Below are 21,065 nucleotides of genomic sequence, written 5' to 3'. Positions count from 1 at the left end.
TTCACATAGAAGCAGCGAGCCTATCCTTCCCCAAGCTCCTAGTTCGGCCCTGCTCATAAAGCCTCTTGTGGCAAGTCACAGCTGTGCAGGTCAGGGATAGTCAGAGAAGGTTTTTTAGCCTTGTGTGCAACTGCTCCACTAAGCCGATCAACACTAAGCCAATTAACTTTTATTCAGCTTAGAGCATAAGGTCTGACTGACCCCAAGGAAGAGTAGCATTTTCATTCAATACCATTTCTCCATCTTCTAGATATTGCCGACACGCAACCAACCTGCTCTTGGTCAACACTGAAAACTTGGAAGCATTGAAAGCCACAAGAAAGCTTAATTTTTCAGGTGCTGCTTCCCACGAGAATCTAGTGGTAGCCACAAACCCCAGTACCATGACAACACACCAAATCTAGCCCTGGCAAAGAGAAGCCAAATGAGAGCATCGGCCCTGATTTTTCTAGGTAAAAGCCTGGTTTGAACTGGGAATGACAGACTGGCAGTGAGAGACCTGAACCCCTGAGGTCTTATCATGGCTGACAGATTTCACAAGGCTCTCGCTAGGTCACTGCAGTTTTGCTCCGAGTCTCAGATTTACACCGTGAAAACTGATCACGTGCGCGCATGTGCATTTCAGTGATGATGGAGCATATATTATGCATCACTTCCTGACTTGATTTTACATAGAGCCCTGTTGTGTTTTACCAGTCAAGAATTGGCACCTGATGCTCACAGTGCAAAGGGAACTGATCAGGACTGCTGGGATGCTGGCATGGGCAGGAACATCAGTGCTCCGAGGGACACCCTGCTGCCATTTCAGGAGAGTGATGGGTCCAAAGACAGTGTGCAAGCAATCTACACCAAATCACCTAGAATAGCTCATCTGCTACTGGCCTTGGGTGTGCATGGCCACGACCCCCAAGAGCAGCCCCTCTGCACCCTGCCTACATCACACCTGCCCAGCACTGCTCACCTTGTGACCTGCTTGTGGAAGTCTGTGAGTTGTTTGTGTGTCACTTGGAGGGCTCCCCCCGAGGTTTCCTTTGGTAAACCCTTCAGTGAGTTCTCTAGCCAGCGACAAAAGGTCTGAATAGAGAGAAGGGGAGGAGCAAGGGAAGAGTTAACATTGCATCAAGGGACCATGGATCAGGTTCTAGCCCTGAGGCCTGCCACTCAAGGTGGCCAGCTTGGTCTGCTGAAGGCCTCTGTTTAAGCCTCCCCTTTATCTGCAAGCACTATGCACCGCCAGAGTGATTCATTCCTAGCAGTTCCTGAGCCCGCCCGAGCCTGGGGCCTCTCAGCCCAGGAGGGACAAACCCCATTTAGGTTGGGCCAGAACCACATTCCTTGTAGTAGCTGCAGCATGGCAATGGTGCCATCATCATGCTGTGATAATCAGCCCCCTCCTGCTTACTCCTTCACTTGAGAAAATTGGAACCAAATCTGAAGATAGGGAGATGGAAGGATTGGCCAAGAGCTATCCCGGAACTCAGAGCATCGTGTCAGAGGAACTGGAGGAACGGGGTAGGGCAGGGGTGCTCAACTGCTGTCCCCACAGGTCCAGAAATTTGTGGCTGGGGGAGTGGTGGCACTGCTCTCTGCTTCCAGATCTCCTGACCCAAGAGCCCTGGGTCCTGAACACCAGACATGGCAGCATGCATGGGTGGATGGAGATGGCACTGGGACTCAGGGCCCAATCCCAGCACATGGGAGAGGTGAGAGGACAGTGCCTTACCTCACCCCCACCCCAACCTCAGCAAGCAGGGGGCAGTGCCAGCCTCCCAAGACCCAATGCCAGCATGCAGGGGGCAGGAGGTGATTGTGTCAGGCCCCCAGGGCCCAATCCTGGCACACAGGAAAGGGCGATGCTAGACACACAAGACTCAATGCTGACATGTGTGGGGTATTTAGAGCCTCCTGGGACCCAATCTCAGCATGGAGGACTGGGAGGTGGTGGTGCCAAGCCCCAATCTGGCCTGCAGACCCACATCACACATCTGGCTTACAGGGTCAAAAGGTTGAGCACCACTGGGGTAGGGCAATGGCTGTATGTGCTGTAAGTGGGGAGGAATCATTCAAATTTAGGCTGGTCACATTGGCACTTGGGGTTCTGACAGCAGTGAAGTCCTATCAGCCCAACCATCCAAACTCCCAGAGAGGGTTTCATCACACCCCTTGGAGGACCTCCCTGCCACCACCTGGCTGCCCAGCATCTTCCCATGGCAGCCAGGCTCTAGGCATTTGGGAGGAAACTCGGCCAGCCTTACCGGCCTGTCGATCTGCATGATCTCCCAGAGCACCTCGGCGACGTCCGGCAAGGTGTAGGGTGGCAGGCAGAAGCAGCACGTGTGCAGCAGCTGGCTCACGAGCTGCTGGCCGAGCTGGTTCATCACCTGCCCAATCAGCTCCTTCCGCAGTTCAAAGTCCTCCTCGTGCTGCAGGGCATGGGAGAGAAGCATGTGAGCCACGCTGGGAACGGCAGCAGGGAGGGCCTGGAGAGAGCTCTCGCTCTCAAGGCCCTGCCACACATTCAAAATAAAGCTGGATAGAAACCAGCTATAAAGCTTTCATACATTTTTAAGCTCTATCTTTGTAGCTGGTTGGCTCTTTTTATAGCAAGATAGACATTTTTATGGTCTGCTAATTACTTTGCATGTGTGGCCAGTCTAAATTTATTGTGCAATTAACCAGTTAATATACGTTACGTGTACCAGGGGCCTCACCTTCCTCCATCCCATCCAACCTGCTCGTGGCCACACATATAGGACAGGAAGTGGAAAGACAGTGTTGTGGGTTCAAGGGCTAAATGCTTCAGGCATGGATAAACAGCCTCACATACAAGCAATGTCCGCTGCCTGTCGGTGCATGTCACTTTAGCGGGAGCCAGGATCCAGACCCGAAGGTCAGGAGGACAGGTCACAGCAGCTGCTGCTCACCCCTTCCCTCCCTGCAGCACCATTGGGTGAACAGCAGTGATAAGGAAGGACCTGCAGAAGGTGGTCTAATTCAGGGGTGTCAAAGATATGGCCCAGGAGCCAGACCCAGTCCACCAAGCCCCCTTATCCAGCCCCTGGTGGTGTTCCTGGGTTTCACAGTTGCCCCATGCAAGGTGTTAGACAGGCCCCACATGAAGTGCCCAGGATGCAGGCTGCACATGGTGCCCATTCCAGCAGGTGTGATGCCTGCTGTAGCTAGTCTGGGATGCGAGTTGCGAGCAGCACAGGTTTCAGACCAGCCAGAGTGGATCTGGCACATGGGGAGACAGGGAAAAGGAAGAGGATGGCTGGATCGTAGGTCCCATGCATGTCTGATCCAGTGCCAACCCCAGGCTGGCTGAAGTGGGCACAGAATTCAGTTTGCATCCTGGACAGGCTGCCACACATGCCAGATGCAGCATGCAGGGGCTGGCCCCATGCCCTTCATCTGGCCTGCCCCATTCATCCAGCTTGCGGGGCCAGGTGAATTTGACACTCCTGGTCCAGTTAACAGAGTGACGACACGGCAGGGCAGGCTGCAGCAGCCCTGCAAGCGATGGATGTCTGAATCCCACCTGGCTTTGCATGGCTGGGTCAGACAGCTGCAATTCCCAGAGCCATATAGGAAATGCAATGAATGCACAATACTAGAATCAGGGGTGGACCCAGAGGGGTGCATTTACACCACCATTTGATTCCTCCTCCACCCAAACTTTTACATCAACGGTCAGGCAGTGGCAGCAGCATTTCTAGTCCAGTAGCAGTGAGGGAGTCAACTGACTTCATGGCTCATTATTATCTACCAGATCCGTTCTACATTAAACTTCATTCCACAGATGTTAACAACCCTCTCCTTTTTAATGGTCTGCCATTCCACCAACCAAGCCATCCTTTATTCTGCAATTCTGCTGTCTGTGAGCTGCTGCTGGTAATAAACCCCTCATTTAACAGGCCTGCAAATTGTTTTTAACTCTCTCCAATGAAGTTATATTTGTTTTTGCTTCAATCTTAAGATGAATCATACAGCGCTGGCCCCCGGTGTGTTAGTAAAGCTTCTAGTTTATTTTTAACTGGAGAAAAATAGGTGTTGTGTTCTATGTGATGATGCACCGCACCATCCGCACCCCACTTTTCAAAATCCTAGCTCTGCCCATGACCAGAATATCCACAGCACGGTGGAGGCTGAGATTTCAACCCAGTTCAGAAGGGCATTAGCTCAGTTCCAGGGGGATCAAAAAGAAGTCAATACTGGAGTAGCGTCTAAATCAGAAATTCCTGAACCTCTCAATGCTGGAGGCTCCCGTGGGAGAGAAGTAGGGGGTGGAAGATTCTGGCCAGGTCCTGCTTACCCTCCCCCTTCAATATCCACTTTCTGTCACTGTGTGAGACAGGGGAATGGGGTACACCAGGGCGCTCAATCCCTGACCTAAGCCAAATCTAGCCCATGACCTGGTGTCATCTGGGCCACAGGGCTCCCCCAGGTCTGGAAATTTGGTGGTGGGATATTGGTGACACTGCTCCCCCACCGCTAAATTTCTGGACCCATGGGAAGCCCTAGGTTTTGCACCCTGGAGCAGTGCCCAATCAATCCCAGCATGCAGAGCCAGGCAGGGGCAGTACTAGGCCCCAAGGCCTAATCCTGGCACATGGGGGCCTGGGAGGAAACAGTGCCAAGTGTCCTCACAGTCTTGGCATTTTGGACTGCAAGGAAGTGATGCCAGGCCCCCTAGGGATCAACCCAGGCATGTGGGGGGGGGGCAGGAGGGGGCAGTGCTGAGCTCCCAGGGGCCAATGACAGCACACAGGAATGGGAAGGGATGAGGATGAGGCCCAAGGCCCACTCCTAGTGCTTCATGTAGGGAGGGCCGGTACCAGGCCAGATCCTGGCATGTGGGGCAGGATCTAACCTGTGGACTGGCCCTACTCCATTCATCTAGCCCACAGAGCCTAAAAGGTTGAGCCCCACTGGCCTAGATGGACCTGCTCTGATCCCATAAAACGGCATTTCTTATGCTCTTATTCCCCTTCCCCTTCAGCAAGCCAGAACTCAGCTATCCCAAGTCAACCCTATAGGCCTGGAAGCAGATTCCTGTCCTGATGGAGGAGGTAGACATGCATGAAAGGGAAACGAGGCCTTGTGAACATGTGTAAAAGCCCCTGGCCCTTCCACCCCACGTCACTCACGTCATTGGCGACACCAGTGTGGACCAGATCCCGCAGGAACTTCATGACACTGCAGTTGGCGTCCCGGTGGTCAAGGCTGGTGGCAGCGATGGCCCACTGGAGGATGGGGATTATCACCTGGCTGCGCAACAGGGTGACTGGGCTGCGCTGGATGAACCTGAGGGAGGAGAGGACAGATGCCCATGGAAGTCATAGCAAGCATGGGCGGTTGCAAAGGGAGCAGGCTGACTGGTTGACTGCCAGACCCTCCCTAGAGAGACCCCCCTTGACAGGCTGGCCTGCAGGGCCTTGCTTGCTTGCACTCAGTTACCATTTCTCTGCCCCAGTACTCAACCCTCACTTCCCTGCAGGGCTGCCATCACAGTCAGCAAGAGCAAGCCCCCTTCCCACTGCCCTGTTGATTCACAGCCAAGCCACAGCTCAGGCTACTCTGCTCTCTCAGGGAGATAAAGTTCTGTGCAAACTGCCTCAGCTCCAGCCACAAGGAAAGCAGAACCTAGACCACTTCCCAAATCCCAAACCAGCTTGTGCAACAGCCAAAATGTCTACAGCAGGGGTGGCGAGCCCTCAGCCAGCGTCAGGTCCAGCCTGTGGAGCCAGATAAATTACATCCCCGATCTATAGCAGCTGCCTCCCTTCCACCCCCATGAGTGAGCCTTTGATGAGCACAGGCCACGGAGGTTGTTTTCCTTTGCTGGATACTGGCTCTGCTGGTGGAAAGGCTTGGCGGTTGCTAAGGCACCCAGAGTTGATGGAGCCAGTGCTCTCACACAATTCAAATCCCATCAGAGTCATCATAGAGAAGTAGGGCTGGAAGGGACATCCAGAGGTCATATCCAGTTCAACCCCCTGCCTGAGGTAGGATTATCCCTATCCAAACCTTCCTATACACATCCATAATTTAAACTCTTCATAAGACTACTGTCAAGCCTAACACCTGAACCTGCCTAAGGGAAAGCAGGGGGACCACAGTGGCCAGCGTCCTGCTTCTATAAAAGGTTGTCAATACACATGCAGGAGATCCCGGGTAGAAGCCATACCCCCTGCTACAGAGGAAGGCAACCCCCCCGCCCTCCATACCAATCTGATAATGGGGTAAAATCCCTTCCTGACCCCTAATATGGCCTCGGTCTGACCCTGAGCAGAGGGGCAAGACCCTCGTCAGGAACTCCAGCTTTGGCCCTAGCTGGAGCACTGGCACACCCCAGATTTATCCCTAAATGTTGACCTGGTGCCAAAGCAAAGAATACCAGGTCCTTGCTACAGCGATACCACCTGTGTTATATGGAAGCTGAAACCACAGCAGAGGAATCTCAGCAGTATTTCTGCACACGGTGGGGGGGAGGGGGTTAGACTCGATCTTTCAAGGTCCCTTCCAGCTCTTAATTTCTATGGTTCTATGAATCTATGGGTCTGTGGGAAGCCAAAAGAGGGGACCCCCCCCTTACCTGGTTGCTAGCCGGAAGAGGTCGTCCACAGTGTCAGGATGGTTCTGGAGGCCATTGGGATGCTCGAGGAGCTGGAAGGTGGGTACACATAGCGCCTAGGAAGAGGGTTATGGGGAGCGGTTAGCAGTGAGCTATAATCGCAATTTAATTAATACTCCGTGATCTACAGAGACAACACAAGACAACATGTTAGTCGTGGTGGGGGCAGTTTGCAGGGAAGGAAAGATGGGAGAGAACAGGTAGAGACAAAGAGAGAAAGACACAGCTTACTCACTATGCTGGCCACGGGCTTACAGCTTACAGCAAGCCCAGTGACAGGCTGTTAAGGGGTGCCCAGGGAAGAGGTCACCCAAGTCTCAAACATGGCTCTCCCAGTGGAAGCTGCACAGCTGATGCAGAAGTTTAAGGCACACTCTAGTCAGACCTCCCTGCAGCTGCATGTGCTCCAGCCACGTGATAAACAGCAGTTGTGCCCAACTACCCCCGGTCTGCAGGTCCAACTCCCCATTTCAGACAGCCCAACCCATGTGTCACGGCTTCCCACAGGGCCTAGCTGCTTCCCTGCTTTGCTACCCAGGGCTCCGTTCCTCCCACAGCTGCCACCATAGACCTGCCCAAAGTGAAACTATTGCACAGGGGGCCTGCACTAGCACCAGAGGGCTGGATTTCTGGCACAAATACTTCTTTTAGGGCAGCAGCTCATAAGATCCAAGAAATACAACATTAATCTAGTAATGTGGCCTGCAGCGCTGGTGACTGCTTGCCCTGCTGACAACAGCACCCAATGTCGCCTGCCCACCCCCAGCCCCAGCAGCCCTCAGTCAACTCCTGAGGCAGCAAGCATTGAGCAGTCCTCAGTACGAGGTCCTGGAGGATGTGAAGCAGGACTTAACTGACTTCCTGCTCTGTGCCTCACTGTCACCCCAGGAGATCAGTATGCCCATGTAATCTCTTACTCAGAAAGACAGAGCACCCAGGAGCAGTGCACAGACCACCTGTCAGCCTCTCCTCCTGCAGAGCTGACTCATGGTACCTGGAGTCAGACGGGGGAAGTGGCTGGTTCCACCACCTGTTGGTGATTCAGTATTTGCTGCAATGATACTTCTTGGCATTGCCAGGTAGAAGCCAGAGAGGGGGAGACAGACCTTTAGCCAACACCCAAGCAGGAGCAGAGCCTGCGAGACCTTCACAACCATGTTCTGGACCCCCACCGCCCTCCATAGGGTGACTCGGGGCCAGTCTCTTCATCCCTCTGCACAGCAATGAGGGCGCCCAGCCCTGACGCCTGTACAGTGCTCTGATCATCTAACATTCCCTGTGCCACCTCAGTGGCTTACAGAGAGAGGCCAGGCCAGAACTCGGGTATTGGTGCCTCCATCAGGGAGAGCACATGGCATTCATATGCAGGGAGGAACAGCCCAGGCTCGTTGCCTCCACAGCACTGGCTGCTCCAGTTTACAAAGTTCCCTGCCAGTTTTGCTGGCTGAGGAACACAACGTCCTTCCTAGCAGGCTGCGACTCAGAACAGGAGGCCTGGCTTTCCTCAGGACAGCCAGCACCACTTCAACATCACAAAGGAGTCTCAGGTAGGAGAGGGTTGGGTTCACTGCTCAATGTCTGGGCATTTTTATCTACAGCAGCAAGCCCTGCCCTCAATGCTTCCACTGACAGTCCCAACACCAATCTGTATAAAACAAAATGGCTCTTGCCACAGCTATATTTAGGCAGCTCCTAGCTCAGAGCATCAGGCACCTTCCGTTGCAGTTAGAAAGCAGCACCAATGGTGTTACCATGGGCAAGCTCCATCAGAACAAGTCTCAAGGCCCTTGTCCAAACCAAGGGTGCAGCCACACCAAATGGTGGACTGGGGCATTCCCAAATGTAGACAGAGAAAACTGCCAGAGCAACAAAGAAGTTTAAGAGCCACTGGGAACCTAAATCCCACTGTCTTTCATTGAGGTACAGGCCCAGGGGAGGGGAGGAGGGAAGGAGTTGGAAGATACAGCTAAGTAGGTAGCTGAAGAGCACGTCCAGCTTATGACTAGACCTGGCCCGTGCATGTCCGTACATGCATGTACGTGTGTATGTATGTACGTGCACTGCCTCAGCAGGTTGAAGGAAGCCGAACAGCTCTGGGGGGCACCTACCTGCAGCATGTCCAGCAGCCCTTGCCGGCACCCTTCCTCCATTCCATACTCATCTACCAGGATGCTGCCGAGGTACAGGAAGCAGGAGTGCTGGTGCGCCTGGTACACGCTCACCATCTGCCAAGGACATGGCATACTTAGAGTCAGAGTTACTTCCCCCAAGAGCACCCACATGCCCTAGCCTCAGTGCGGACAGTGACACAGTGGAGGCCTTTCCTGGTATGGGGGAGCCTGGCAGGGCCACCAAGCTGAAAGCAGGTTTCACCTGCTAGGATTAGGGCATTTCTGAGAAGCCAGAAGCTCCCTGATCATAAGCTCCAAAGGCCCCCTACCTCCCCTGGGCACCCCCTGTGGGCCTCTGCTCTCTCTGTTACACTCTGGAGAGGGCACATGCCATGTGACAGCTAAGGCAGTGACCTGTGACCTTCCGAAACCCACAGCCCACCTCCAGATCCCAGCATGGCCTGAACTCTCCCACCCCCACAGCTCACCTTCAACTCCCCCACCCCAACCCAGGTATAGCCCTGCAACTACCTCCTTCATGCCTCCCCAACAAGAGTGGGTGGAGCAGCTATGTGCTTTCTCTATAGCAAAGGAAGCACCACATCTATGCACACACAGGTCTGCACCTACTCTAATTAGCTCTGCCTCTGAGCAGAAAGCAGCAGGGTATCCAAGGCCGCCTGGATGCTTCTCTCCTGCTGGGGCTAGCACACAGGACAGCCTGGTGCCAGGAGCATCAGGAAGGGAGCCAAGACAGCTGCACTCCAGCCTTGTGGCCCACCACTCTCCAGGTGAGGACCATAAATCTACAAGGTACCCTGGTGCTTCCTACTGCGGGGCCAGTGAAGCTGAATCTTACCAGCTCCTATACCCTGAGCTGGAATTCCTCACACTGGACTGGTGAAACTAGAACGAGCCAGTCTGCTCCCAAACAGAGGCCTAACCCCAGTACTTTGGCAATGGCAAACTCCCCAGCTTGTTTCATAGTTTCATATAGTTTCATAGTTAGTAGGGTCGGAAGGGACCTGAGCAGATCATCAAGTGCGACCCCCTACCATGGCAGGAAGGAGTACTGGGGTCAAACAACCCCAGCAAGGTGATTGTCTAGCCTTCTCTTAAAGACCCCTGGAGGTCTTTAAGACCTATTCCTATTCTAAAGCCTATTCCTCCCCTCTAGCGTGCCCACATCCCCCCACATCTTAGTGTCATCAGCAAATTTGAACAGGTGCTTTTTACCCCCTCGTCCAAATCGCTGATGAAGATGTTGAACAGTGCGGACCCGAGGACCGAGCCCTGGGGGACCCCACTGCCCACATCCCTCCAGGTCGAAAATGACCCATCCACCACCACTCTCTGGGTGCGGCCCTCCGGCCAGTTAGTGACCCATTTGACTGTGTGGGTGTCAATACCACAGTCTCCCAGTTTTTTAATGAGAACGGGGTGAGAGACAGTGTCAAAGGCCTTCTGAAAGTCCAGAAAGACTATATTCACTACTACCCCTGCATCTAAGGATTTGCTGACCTGGTCATAGAAGGCCACGAGGTTGGTCTGACAGGACCTGCCTCTAATGAACCCATGTTGGTTGCCCCTACGCAAAATCTCCCCTGCTGGCCCCTCGTGAACATGTGCCAGAATAATGCTCTCAAAATTGTTCTTGTACTCTCCACTGTTTTTGGAGGAATGAGGGATTCCTTACTGCCCTGCTTCTGAGTGCTAATGCCTGGAGCAGTGGGATACAAGGGTTGTTTGTTCAACTTGATTTTTAACCTAACTTTATGGGGCAGCCTAACCTGCATTCCCAAAGCCAGCACAGCTTCCTCTTATCTTGCATCTCTCTCCAGTATCAAGGTATTAATCAGAGAACCAAGGAGTTTTAAATCTCACCTAAGAGACCTCAGTTCGGCCTCACTAATTCCCAGGTATTTTGAGCTTTGCATGCAGATTTAGGGCTCCCAGCCGTACCAGTCTCCTAGAGCTATGACCATCTTATTAAGGAATGTGTACAAAAAAAGGGTCCGTTCTGCCCTTAACCTTGAGCGCTCATACAGGGACAGCTGGACCAGGAGCTGTTTCTGTAGCAGGTTTTCAGACTGGAAACCCTTTCTACAACTTAAGGAGACGATCCTCCAAGCCCAAAGGAAGGTAATCCCAACGAGGATCAAAGGGAGCAGGAGAGCACACAAGCCTCTGTGGCTCACCAAAAGCATCCGGGAATGTCTCCTTGCTAAAAAGGAGGCTTACACCCAATGGAAAGAAGGGGTCATCACCAGGGAGGACTATTCTGTAGTTGCTCGGGGATGTAGTGGGGTAGTTAGGAAGGCCAAGGCAGAGATGGAACTGGGACTAGCTTCCCAGATTAAGGACAATAAGTCCTTTTTTAAATACGCAGGAGGTAAAAAGGTCCTGGGTAATGTGGGGCCCTTGCAGGACGCGTTGGGAAACTTGGTCGTCACACCAGACGGCAAAGCTAACATGTTTAACGATTTCTTTGCCTCTGTCTTCCTAAGTAGGGACCAGAACAGCCGCCTCCCTGCTGGGCCCCCCTCGGGCCCCAGGGGAGGCACACCTGGGCCACGGGTTAGCGAGGATTTAGTTAGGGACCTTCTGGAGGGGTTGCACGTATTCAAGTCAGCCGGCCTGGATGGTCTCCACCCTAGAGTTCTAAAGGAACTGGCCGAGGTCATTGCAAGTCTCCTGGCACGGCTTTACGAGCACTCGTGGTGCTCTGGAGAGGTACCGGAGGACTGGAAGAGGGCCAACGTGGTTCCCATCTTCAAAAAAGGCAGGAAGGAGGACCTGGGAAACTATAGGCTGGTTAGTCTTACCTTGATCCTAGGCAAGCTGTTTGAGAAAATTATGCTGGCACACATCCAGAAGGGGCCAGATGGGGACTGCATGCTTAGGGGCAACCAACACGGGTTCATCAGTGGCAGGTCCTGTCAGACCAACCTGGTGGCCTTTTACGATCAGATCACCAGATCATTAGACGCAGGGGTAGCAGTGGATATAATCTACCTGGACTTCCAGAAGGCTTTTCACACTGTCTCTCACCCCTTCTCATTAAGAAACTGGGGGCTGTGGTGTAGACACCCACACAGTCAAATGGGTCGCCAAATGGGTCTGGAGGGCCGCACCCAGAGGGTGGTGGTGGATGGGTCCTTCTCAACCTGGAAGGACGTGGGCAGTGGGGTCCCCAGGGCTCGGTCCTCGGGCCCGCACTGTTCAACATCTTCATCAGCGATTTGGATGAGGGGGTAAAAAGCACCTGTTCAAATCTGCTGATGACACTAACATGTGGGGGGACGTGGGCACATTGGAAGGATGCAACAGGCTACAATCTGACCTAGACAGGTTACATGGGTGGGCGGACGAGAATAGGATGGGATTCAACACAGACAAGTGCACGGTGCTGCACCTGGGGAGGAACAACCAGCACCATACCTACAGGTTGGGGAACTCCCCTCTTGTCAGCACGGAGGCGGAAAAGGATCTTGGGGTCATCACTGACTCCAAGATGACCATGGGCCGGCAGTGTGGGGACGCGGTCAGGAAGGCCGACCGCACCTTGTCGTGCATCCACAGATGCATCTGGAGCAGGTCCAGGGAGGTGATCCTCCCCTCTATGCGGCACTGGTCAGGCCGCAGCTGCAGTACTGCGTCCAGTTCTGGGCACCGCACTTCAAGAGAGATGTCGACAGCATGGAGAGGGTCCAGAGGAGGCCACTCATATGATCAGGGGACAACAGGGCAGGCCCTATGAGGAGAGGCTATGGGACCTGAACGTGTTCAGCCTCCAAAAGAGAAGGCTGAGGGGGGGATCTTGTGGCCTGTTATAAACTAGTCAGGGGGGACCAGCAGGCGTTGGGGGAGGCCCTGTTCCCCCGAGCACCGCCAGGAGCGACCAGGAATAACGGTCACAAGCTGGCAGAGGGCAGGTTTAGGCTAGATATCAGGAGGCGCTACTTCCCGGTCAGGGCAGCTAGGGTCTGGAACCAACTTCCAAGCGAAGTGGTGCAGGCTCCTCCCTGGGGGTGTTTAAGAGGAGGTTAGATGAACATCTTGCTGGGGTCGTTTGACCCCAGTACTCTTTCCTGCCATGGCAGGGGGTCGAACTAGATGATCTGCTCAGGTCCCTTTCGACCCTACAAACCATGAAACTGATTCAGTCTTGTAAATGCCAAGGCTCACATTCATTTGCTGCTGCCAGTTAATGTGCATGCTGTGAGGTTGTCAGTGTCTGCACACGTCTTTGAAAAGCCCATGGCCTCCTTACCTGCGTGACCAGTGGCTGCAGCAACGCTGCAGATCCTTTGCCCACACAACGGACAGCAAAGCGCAGGCACCGGCAGCAGCGTTCCACGATGCGGTTATCGGCACTGTGTTTGTTCAGGGTCTCTGACAGCACGGGCCAGATCTAGGTGAGGAAAACAAGGAGCATCAGACAGGCAGGAAGGGCAGCCAAAGACGACCCAAGTACTGTGGCTACCAACCAAACACCCCCTGTGAAAGCCATGCAACCTCCAAGCGACAGAAGGGCAAGTTCTCTGGGACAGACATGTTCATATACAGGGATCCTGACCCCTTCCAGAGCCATTGCCCCAGGGCTCTCACAGCACAATGTTAATTGTACTGCTCAGCATCTTCCCAACACGCCATAACCAGAAACCAAATTCCACAACCAGGTTTTTCAATGGCTCTAGACCAGACCCCCCTCCCAAGATCCCTCCTGGGAGGAGGAGGCGGAAGAATGACAGCAGCTCTGCTAGAAGGTTATTCCTACTCACCAGCCCAAACCCACAGCTCCATCATGACGAACTGGATCTGCCAGTGTCACCTAGACTTAATATTAAGAACACGCAGATGGAGGAAGAGGGCCCCCATGCTGACATGGATGGTCACTTACCTCCTGAATGACTTTTTGGCACGGATGGATCTGTCCATTTTCTACAATGGGGTTGGTATGTCTGCGAAAGCAACAAAAGAATAAGGATTTTTTTCAATGTTTATGCCAGTGGTTCCCAAATTGTGGGTCAAAACCCCAAATGGGTTCGCAACATCAGCAGACAAGGTTGTGATAAACATGGATCCGGGTTTTCTGTTCCCTGTGCAAAAACATGGATTTTCTCCTTTAAAGGAGAAAAATGTGGGGTTCCCCTTGAAGGCTGGCATGGTTCCATCCTGCAAGGGGCTGCGAGGAGCAGGAAGAGTGATTGGAGGCAGGGGGCAAATGTGCCCATACATGCATTCGGCAGCCAAGCAGTGGTGGACAGCAGCTCCCACAGCTACTTCCAGGTAAGTCTATGGGGGTCAAGGGGAGAGGGAACAGGCCACACGCTGGACAGGGGGGACGGGAGGACACGCCTGGAGATTTCTGTGCCCACAGCGGGGTGTGGGGCTGCAGCTGAGACAGACCAGCTCCAGGCAGAAGCCACCTCCATGGCCCAGCAGGCCAGACCCAACGTGGGAGGGAGCGCCATACTGCCATAACTGCTAAAGGTGAGGCGCAGCAGCAGTGGTGGAGTGGAGTTGTGCCCCCACTGCTGCCGGTGGCACAGCGTTCCTTCCCACGGTGGGTCCCACCTGCTGGGCCACTGAGCCCACGGGAAGAGGGCAATACAGCAGGGAGCCCCGAGCCTACAGTAGGAAGCCCACTTCCTGCCTTCTCCCTCCCCACATAGCACGGCCAGAGCAGAACCTGCCTGTGGGGGCAGGGGGAAGCCAGGCTCTGTGCTCTATTCCAGCAGCAGCTGGGGCTCAGGCACTGCTGGTTGGTGGGGCAGGGGGCTGTGGGCCCTGGCCCTGAGGCACCAGGGGGAAGAGGGAAGATGCAGGCTGGGAGTGAGGGGCACCAGCAGGCTGTAGCTGTGGGTTGGGAGGGAGAAGCCATGCTGAGGAAATGGGGATCATATGGAGGAAAAGTTTGGGAAGCACTGATTAATGCTGTTCAGGAGGATAGAAATGGGATGAGTTGAGCCACGCTTAAATCCTGAGACTCAACCCATGGGGGCAAGGGAATTGTCTCTACAGCCCAACAGTCCTGTGCATCTGCTGTAGTGGTGGACTGGGGCTGTGGATACTTCCCCATTATATACTGGGTCCCAGTATATTATTTTGCATAGGCTGATAATGGCTAAAAGGAAATGACTGAGCTGAGCTAGATCCAGATGAGTTGAAATAAAAGGAAAGGAAGTGCTTTTTAGTGTCAGGAGGGGCAGCAACTGTTGTAGTCTGGGATGGTGACAGGGGACCTCATGTCACCCCCTCTGCCTGTGCAGGGCTTCTCAACTGCTATGAACAAGATGCTTTGGTTGTTTCATGGGTTTTTAGCTAATTTAAGAGACCAGCAAGAACCATCAACAGGACGTGGTCTGACCATGAGTCAGGAGCAACTTGCAGCTGCGCCTCCTTCCTTACCTAAATATGACAGCAAGTCGATCAAGGGGCACAGTAGGGTCTGATGAGAGGCCATTGCTCGGCTCCTGAGAAAGCAGCTGGGGAGAAGAAGCAAACAAACACTTGAGATTTCATCAACACACAGAGATCCCCCTGCTGGATGCCACTGCCCTGTGGAGAGGGCCCAAAGATCATGAGATGTACACTGCCTCTTCTAGATCTTCCCAGAAACGGTCATCCCTTGCATTATAGCTCTAGCAAAACAGAAACCTCCTCTGGGTTACCATGTGGAGGCAGCATGCCAGAAGTGGGCACAATGTTGAGCGTGAATGGAGTCATGGCCTCTGGGATGGAAGTGGGGCTCACTAGAAACCTGAGCAGACACGAGTCTCAGCTGTACAAAACACCAAGCTAACTAACTGTCCACCTGGCAACCAGTATTACAAACAGAACAGCAGCACTGGGCCCTACCAAGAAGAGAAGCTGTCTAGTGGCTGAGAGCTCCATAGAGACGGCTGATCTCTGCACTCCGACCTGCAACACGCAACTCAACTCGGGTTCCACGGTGAGCCATTCAGGCCTCGCGGCTCTAAAGCTGTCGGTCATTTCAGGAGACACAGATAGTCCCATCTCTCTTTGATCCTTTCCATTTCCTGGCTAGAGCCTTTTCCCAGTTTTCTAAGTCAGTCAAAGCTCTAAACAAAGGCATCTTGGCTCTCATACTCCTGGGATGGACAGAACCTGGCCTAGGACCATCACTACCACCTGTGATTCAGAGGTACAGGCTCTGGAGACTACATATTCCAGAAGAACACTTCATCTTAGCCCTATCAGATGCATCTTAAATCCAGATGAAGCACTGCATACTGGGAAAGTGGACTTTCCACCTGATGTATCTGCTGTTTCACACAAGCTATCTATAGCCCCCAGGGCTACTAGCAAATCAGTTCACGTTTCTGTAGCATTTCTGTGTGTTCTGCATATATGGTTCCCAAACCCAAGAAGCTGTTCCACTCCTCTTGGAGCCAACTCCTTAGCTGCTGTCAGTCTGGGGAGCTACTTTGAATTTAAGCCCGCCAAGTAATTTAAAACAGCTGAAATCAAGGCCTCACATGTTCAAGAACTTCCTTCATGCTCTTGCCCTTCCTATACTGTCAGCTAAAGGGAAGAATAAAACTGCTCCATGCTACAGACCTCGCATGAAAGGGCAGGTTTTCTGCTGTGCAACTTGCACAGAGAAAACCCCCGGGCACAAACCCAGCCACACGACAGGGCGAAGTTCCGTGGCTCCAGTACCCGGGACAGACCTTTTTGAGCGCCATCACCTGCACGGCGCACAGCTCGCTGAGGCATTCCGCGATCTTTTCCAAGGGTAGCCTGGCCAGGACCAACGCTGTCCCTGAAAAACAGAAGGTAACAAGTTCAGGAAGAGGTAGGAGGTTAATCGACTTCAGGCATAACTGCCGGTAGGGATCTGACTGCAGCACAGTGCCTAACACTATCTACAGAACATAGAAAAACCACCCCCTGCCCTCATGCAAACCCACAGCAAGCAGAAAAGCACCAGGCTGAAACATCACTCTAAATACAGCACAGCCTAGGGCCAATTTTCATTTTGATCAGGCTTGGAAATGAATGCTCATGATGGGAAATAAAAAGAATGCTGGTGTCTTGGAGTAAAAGCCCCACTGAATGAATGATCCAGCTACCAGACTCATGTCTACCCAGACACTATGTGCAAGGAAGGGGCACACATTTCTCTAACATTCACCGAGGATCCAGTACCAGCACTTGTGTCCTTCCCCAGGGGAGGACAAGGAGCAATGGCCATAAACTGTCAGCGGATGGTTTCAGGTTGGATGCAAGAAAGAACTTCTTTACTGTCAGGGTGACCAGAATCTGGAACAGACTTCCCAAGGAGGTGGTGCAGTCCCCAGCCTTGGAAGTCTTTAAGAAGAGACTGCACAGACACCTTGCTGGGATCATTTGATCTCAGGAGTATTCCTGCCCATAGCAGGGGGGTTGGACTCTATGATCTTTCGAAGTCCCTTCCAGCCCTTAATTTCTATATTTACTTGTCACATTTCAAAGTGCTACCAGCTGCGAGTCTTTGAATAAAGTATGATGATGTTATACCCAGGATAGCTTATAAGACAGGATATATCTATTTTTCGTTCCTATCAGACTCTGACCGAACTTTTTAAACAGCAAAAAATTGCTAGGCAAAACACACGTCTGGAAAACATTCAGCCAAAAATGATCTTGCTGGTACCTGAGAGTGAACTGTGAAAGCAGGGGGCTATAACAGACATTTTAGACTCTTACAGAAACAGGGAGGGTGCTTTTCAGCAGATGAGTGTTTAGTCCCAACCACATCATCTGACTAAGCAAGTCAATACCTTTGAGGAGTCCTACAGCAGCCTCTGGAGACAGCATGAAGGAATCCAGGGAGCGGGCGATCTCCAGCAGTCCATTAAAGTGCTGAGCCATGTGGTCCCGGCAGACTGAGCAGATATTATGAATGGCTTTGGCGGCAGCAGAGGCCAGCGGCCTGTCGCACAGACCTTTCATCAAGTACCCGAGCACAGGATCTGAGAGCAAGGGGGGGGGAGAAAAACCCACAGGGAGACATCCCATTAAACACACACACTTCTGGGAAATTTGGTTTATTTCTCTTGCCCTAAGCTCTGCAGAGAGCAGCATCCCACCCCAGGAAGGCAGGCCAAGTGCTGAGGCAGGTCTGCACTGATAGTGAGACTCACCCAGGAAATGAGGGTTTCTGTCCACGACTTCACTCATCTCCCCCACCAGCTCAATGCTGGTGTAGCGCACAGCAGTGTGCACTGTTTCCGGTAGGCGTACCACCCCTTCCAGCACTTCCACTAACGTTGGATTATTCTCCCTGGGGACAGAGGAAAGCAGTTAGTACCGGGGCCGTTAGCCTTGCTCTTGAGCCATGAACCAATGTGGTTTCCCCACAGTGCCTCACACTTCAGCCACTCTGAAGGAGCCCAGACCACCATGGAGTCACCCAGCCTATTTGAGGATGGAGGCACTGGCTGGATAAGACCCTGGTGGTGGTTTTAACAGCTTTGGCAGTTCCAAAATGTGGTGTGTCAAAGGCTTTCATTCAAAACACAGGGGCAGAGACAGGACCACCATGATCTGGAAGACCACTGGTGATAAACAGCAGCAGAATGAAGGAAAAGGCATTGGGGTGAGAATGACGGGGTGAAACTGAATGGTGTCCAGCGAGATCCCAGGCATTCCCACGTAATCTTCATTACAAGGCATGTACAAGGGACCCCTCCACTGCCACATATCGACAGTCTGTCTCTCTTAGTTTGACCTCTCATAGAGAGGTAAGGCTGGAAGGGACTTGAAACCATAGAGCATCCAAGACGGTGATTCTCAATGAGGATACCACCAGGTCTTTTGAAGGGTGGTGTATGGAGACAAGCAGGTAAACTTAAGCAGATAAGTGCAGGGTCAGGCCATCCCTGCCTCAATGGACCCCCCCCCCCCAATCCCCATCCCCCCCCCACTGCCAGACCCCTCTGCAAGCACTGTAATCTATACATGTTTTGGGAAATGGGTGCCACTTAATTCACAAGTTACGGAGGGTCCAAGAAAGGTTGAGAACCACGATCTAAGGCAGAGGCAGATTAATGTGTACTGAGGCCTTGGGCAAACACAAAATTGGAGGCCCCCTGCCCCAACTGAAACCGGGCTGTGGGAGGGCGGGGGGGGGGGGGGGGGGGTGCTGGCAGGGGAGGCTGGGAGGACGCTGCTGAACTTGAGGGACCGGGGCTCATGCCCCCCTCTTCTCCCTGCTACTGGCCCACCCCCTCCCCCATGGCCAAATATACACACCCGCAGGCATGCAACAAAGATGGATGCGCACACTACTCACTCACTCTGCACATGGACAGACACAAACACCCTCTCCCTGCAATGAACATACGCGCATGCACACACATACACACAGATGCTCACACAGAAACAGATGCATACAGATGCACACGTGCAAAGAAGCAGACACGCACTCACGTGCACACAGACGTACTCATGTGCACACACAGACACATGCATACACACAGGCAGACACAGATGTGTGCACAGTGACAGACATGCACCCAGCCACACACCTTCCCCTCACAGGACTCTCCCCGCCCCCCCAATCGCTCTGAGGCAGTCCCCCCCCCACGTCCAACCACCCGCAGCTCTGTTTTGTTCCTGCCCGTGCCCTTGTTGCACTGACCGGCAGGGAGCTGCTGCTGGGCTGTGTCCCTGTGGCTGCACACGTGTATGGCCAGACCAGCTCAGGCCAGAGGCCCCAGACTGCGCCTCTACATGAGGGTGGCAGCACTGGGAAGGGAGGCTCCAGGGAAGCTAAGGTGAATTCTGGGGGCTATGCCCTCACCAGCACACAGCGGTGCTGCCCCACCCCCTGCAGTATGGCGCCGCTCAGCACTCCCGACCAGCCATCCCCAGCCTGCCCCCCAGACCCACTGGGGGAGGGGTCCCCCTTCCAGCTGCAGGGAAGCAAGTACAAAAGCCAGGGCTTTAAACTTGGTGCCATTTTTGTCTCTCTTTTGGGAGACAGAAACATGCCAAGTTTAAAACTGGGGCTTTCAGCTCCCTGCTGATCAGGATCCCATGGCCTGGGCCCCAAGCCGGTAGGGGCCCCTAGGCTCATGCCCAGTTGGCCCGTGCATTAATCCACCTATGATTTAAGGGCACAAAAGACACACAAGTAGTTGGCTTATCTCCTCCCAGCAACCTTTCAGGCTGGGACGGTCCTTCAGGGCTCCCAGAATTAGGGGAAACGTGCCCTCTTGTGGCACCACATGGGAGTTCACCCTTACTGGATCAGTCCAGCTGCGTTTTGATGGGTCCACCACAAAGAGCAGGGAGCAGTCAAATGAGAACATGAGGACAAGTGACCCTGAAACGCTGCTGAGTCAAGTGTGGAACTCAAGACACTCAAGCCCTCAGATGCTGCAATCCCTGCTGAACAGGAACGAAACTTGGAGCGTGAAACAGCCCCGTAGGGGCAGCCTGCACGCACCATAACCTGAACCAGCACATTAGAGGGGAACAGGGTGTGGAAGGCACCATCTCCCTTTCAGCCTCCTGGAAAGCCCGTGATACACAATGTGCGGCTGCAGAACAGTCCCCCGTTGCCACTAAGAGCTGCCTATTTACAATGTGTTTCATGCCACAGGAAGCTCATGACCCTGCAGCAATCAGAACTGCAGGTAATATGACAGGGCTATGGAAACAGGGCTACAAGGCGACTGCCCCCTCACTTGCCGATACAACCAGGGCCTGTGGTACTCACTGGTCAACGCTCTTGGCTATTGAGGCCATGATGAAGAGAACAGCTTCCGTCACCTCCCAGGGAGGGTTCCCATCCTTCAAAGTAGCATACAGCTGTGGGGAAGAAGGACTCTGTCACACAGAGCGCCAGCCCAACCCAGCAGCCACTGGTCATCTTGTTGGCATGCAATGGGCAGTCCACTCCTTTACAATGGCCCAAGTGCAGCAGACACGCGGGCCTGGTTCCGGGGTAGCACCCATTTTTCTGTGACTGCAGCTGTTATCTGACATGCTATATCAGTACTGGCAATGTTTGTCAGGCTGCTATTCCTGAAGTGATCTCATAGGTGACTTCAGGTAACGCCCCCAGTTTCCCTCCCACTGTCTGCAGTGACTGCACAGTATACATACAGCTGGCAGGATGGGAGGAAGGAAGCCAGCAGGGCTCGGCCAGCTCAGGCGCGCACAACCCACTGGGAGCTGAAATGGGCTTTCAACACATCTGAGGCAAAGGAGGGAGGCAGGGAAAAAAGGGTGGTATGCAGTAGTGAGTTCCCAGCATGAAGCCTGACCATTGTAGGCCATGAGGGTGGAGGCCAAGCAGC

General features: G+C 53.4%; 1 protein-coding gene across 2 annotated transcripts in view; it reads right to left on the bottom strand.

Moving 5' to 3' along the window:
• Window positions 1–21,065, bottom strand: part of TNPO3 (transportin 3) — a 73,906-nt gene that overhangs the window by 5,773 nt on the left and 47,068 nt on the right. The window contains exons 10-21 of one of the 2 annotated variants that reach the window (XM_090041272.1): window positions 20,483–20,574; window positions 17,901–18,040; window positions 17,538–17,729; window positions 16,446–16,537; window positions 15,160–15,236; window positions 13,649–13,709; window positions 13,019–13,159; window positions 8,743–8,859; window positions 6,596–6,690; window positions 5,148–5,304; window positions 2,256–2,423; window positions 962–1,074 (exon numbers count right to left, since the gene is read on the bottom strand). In XM_090041272.1, coding sequence (XP_089897398.1) covers window positions 962–1,074; window positions 2,256–2,423; window positions 5,148–5,304; window positions 6,596–6,690; window positions 8,743–8,859; window positions 13,019–13,159; window positions 13,649–13,709; window positions 15,160–15,236; window positions 16,446–16,537; window positions 17,538–17,729; window positions 17,901–18,040; window positions 20,483–20,574 — 1,445 coding nt within the window. The remainder of the gene's footprint in view (window positions 1–961; window positions 1,075–2,255; window positions 2,424–5,147; window positions 5,305–6,595; window positions 6,691–8,742; window positions 8,860–13,018; window positions 13,160–13,648; window positions 13,710–15,159; window positions 15,237–16,445; window positions 16,538–17,537; window positions 17,730–17,900; window positions 18,041–20,482; window positions 20,575–21,065) is intronic. The other variant, XM_090041273.1, reaches the window with a different exon arrangement.

Source organism: Crocodylus siamensis, chromosome 4 (assembly GCF_052110815.1).
Source record: "Crocodylus siamensis isolate JL-2025a chromosome 4, ASM5211081v1, whole genome shotgun sequence".
NCBI classification, from domain to species: domain Eukaryota; kingdom Metazoa; phylum Chordata; order Crocodylia; family Crocodylidae; genus Crocodylus; species Crocodylus siamensis.
Note: the sequence above shows the minus strand (reverse complement) of the source record. Positions and strands in the feature narration are given on the sequence as shown.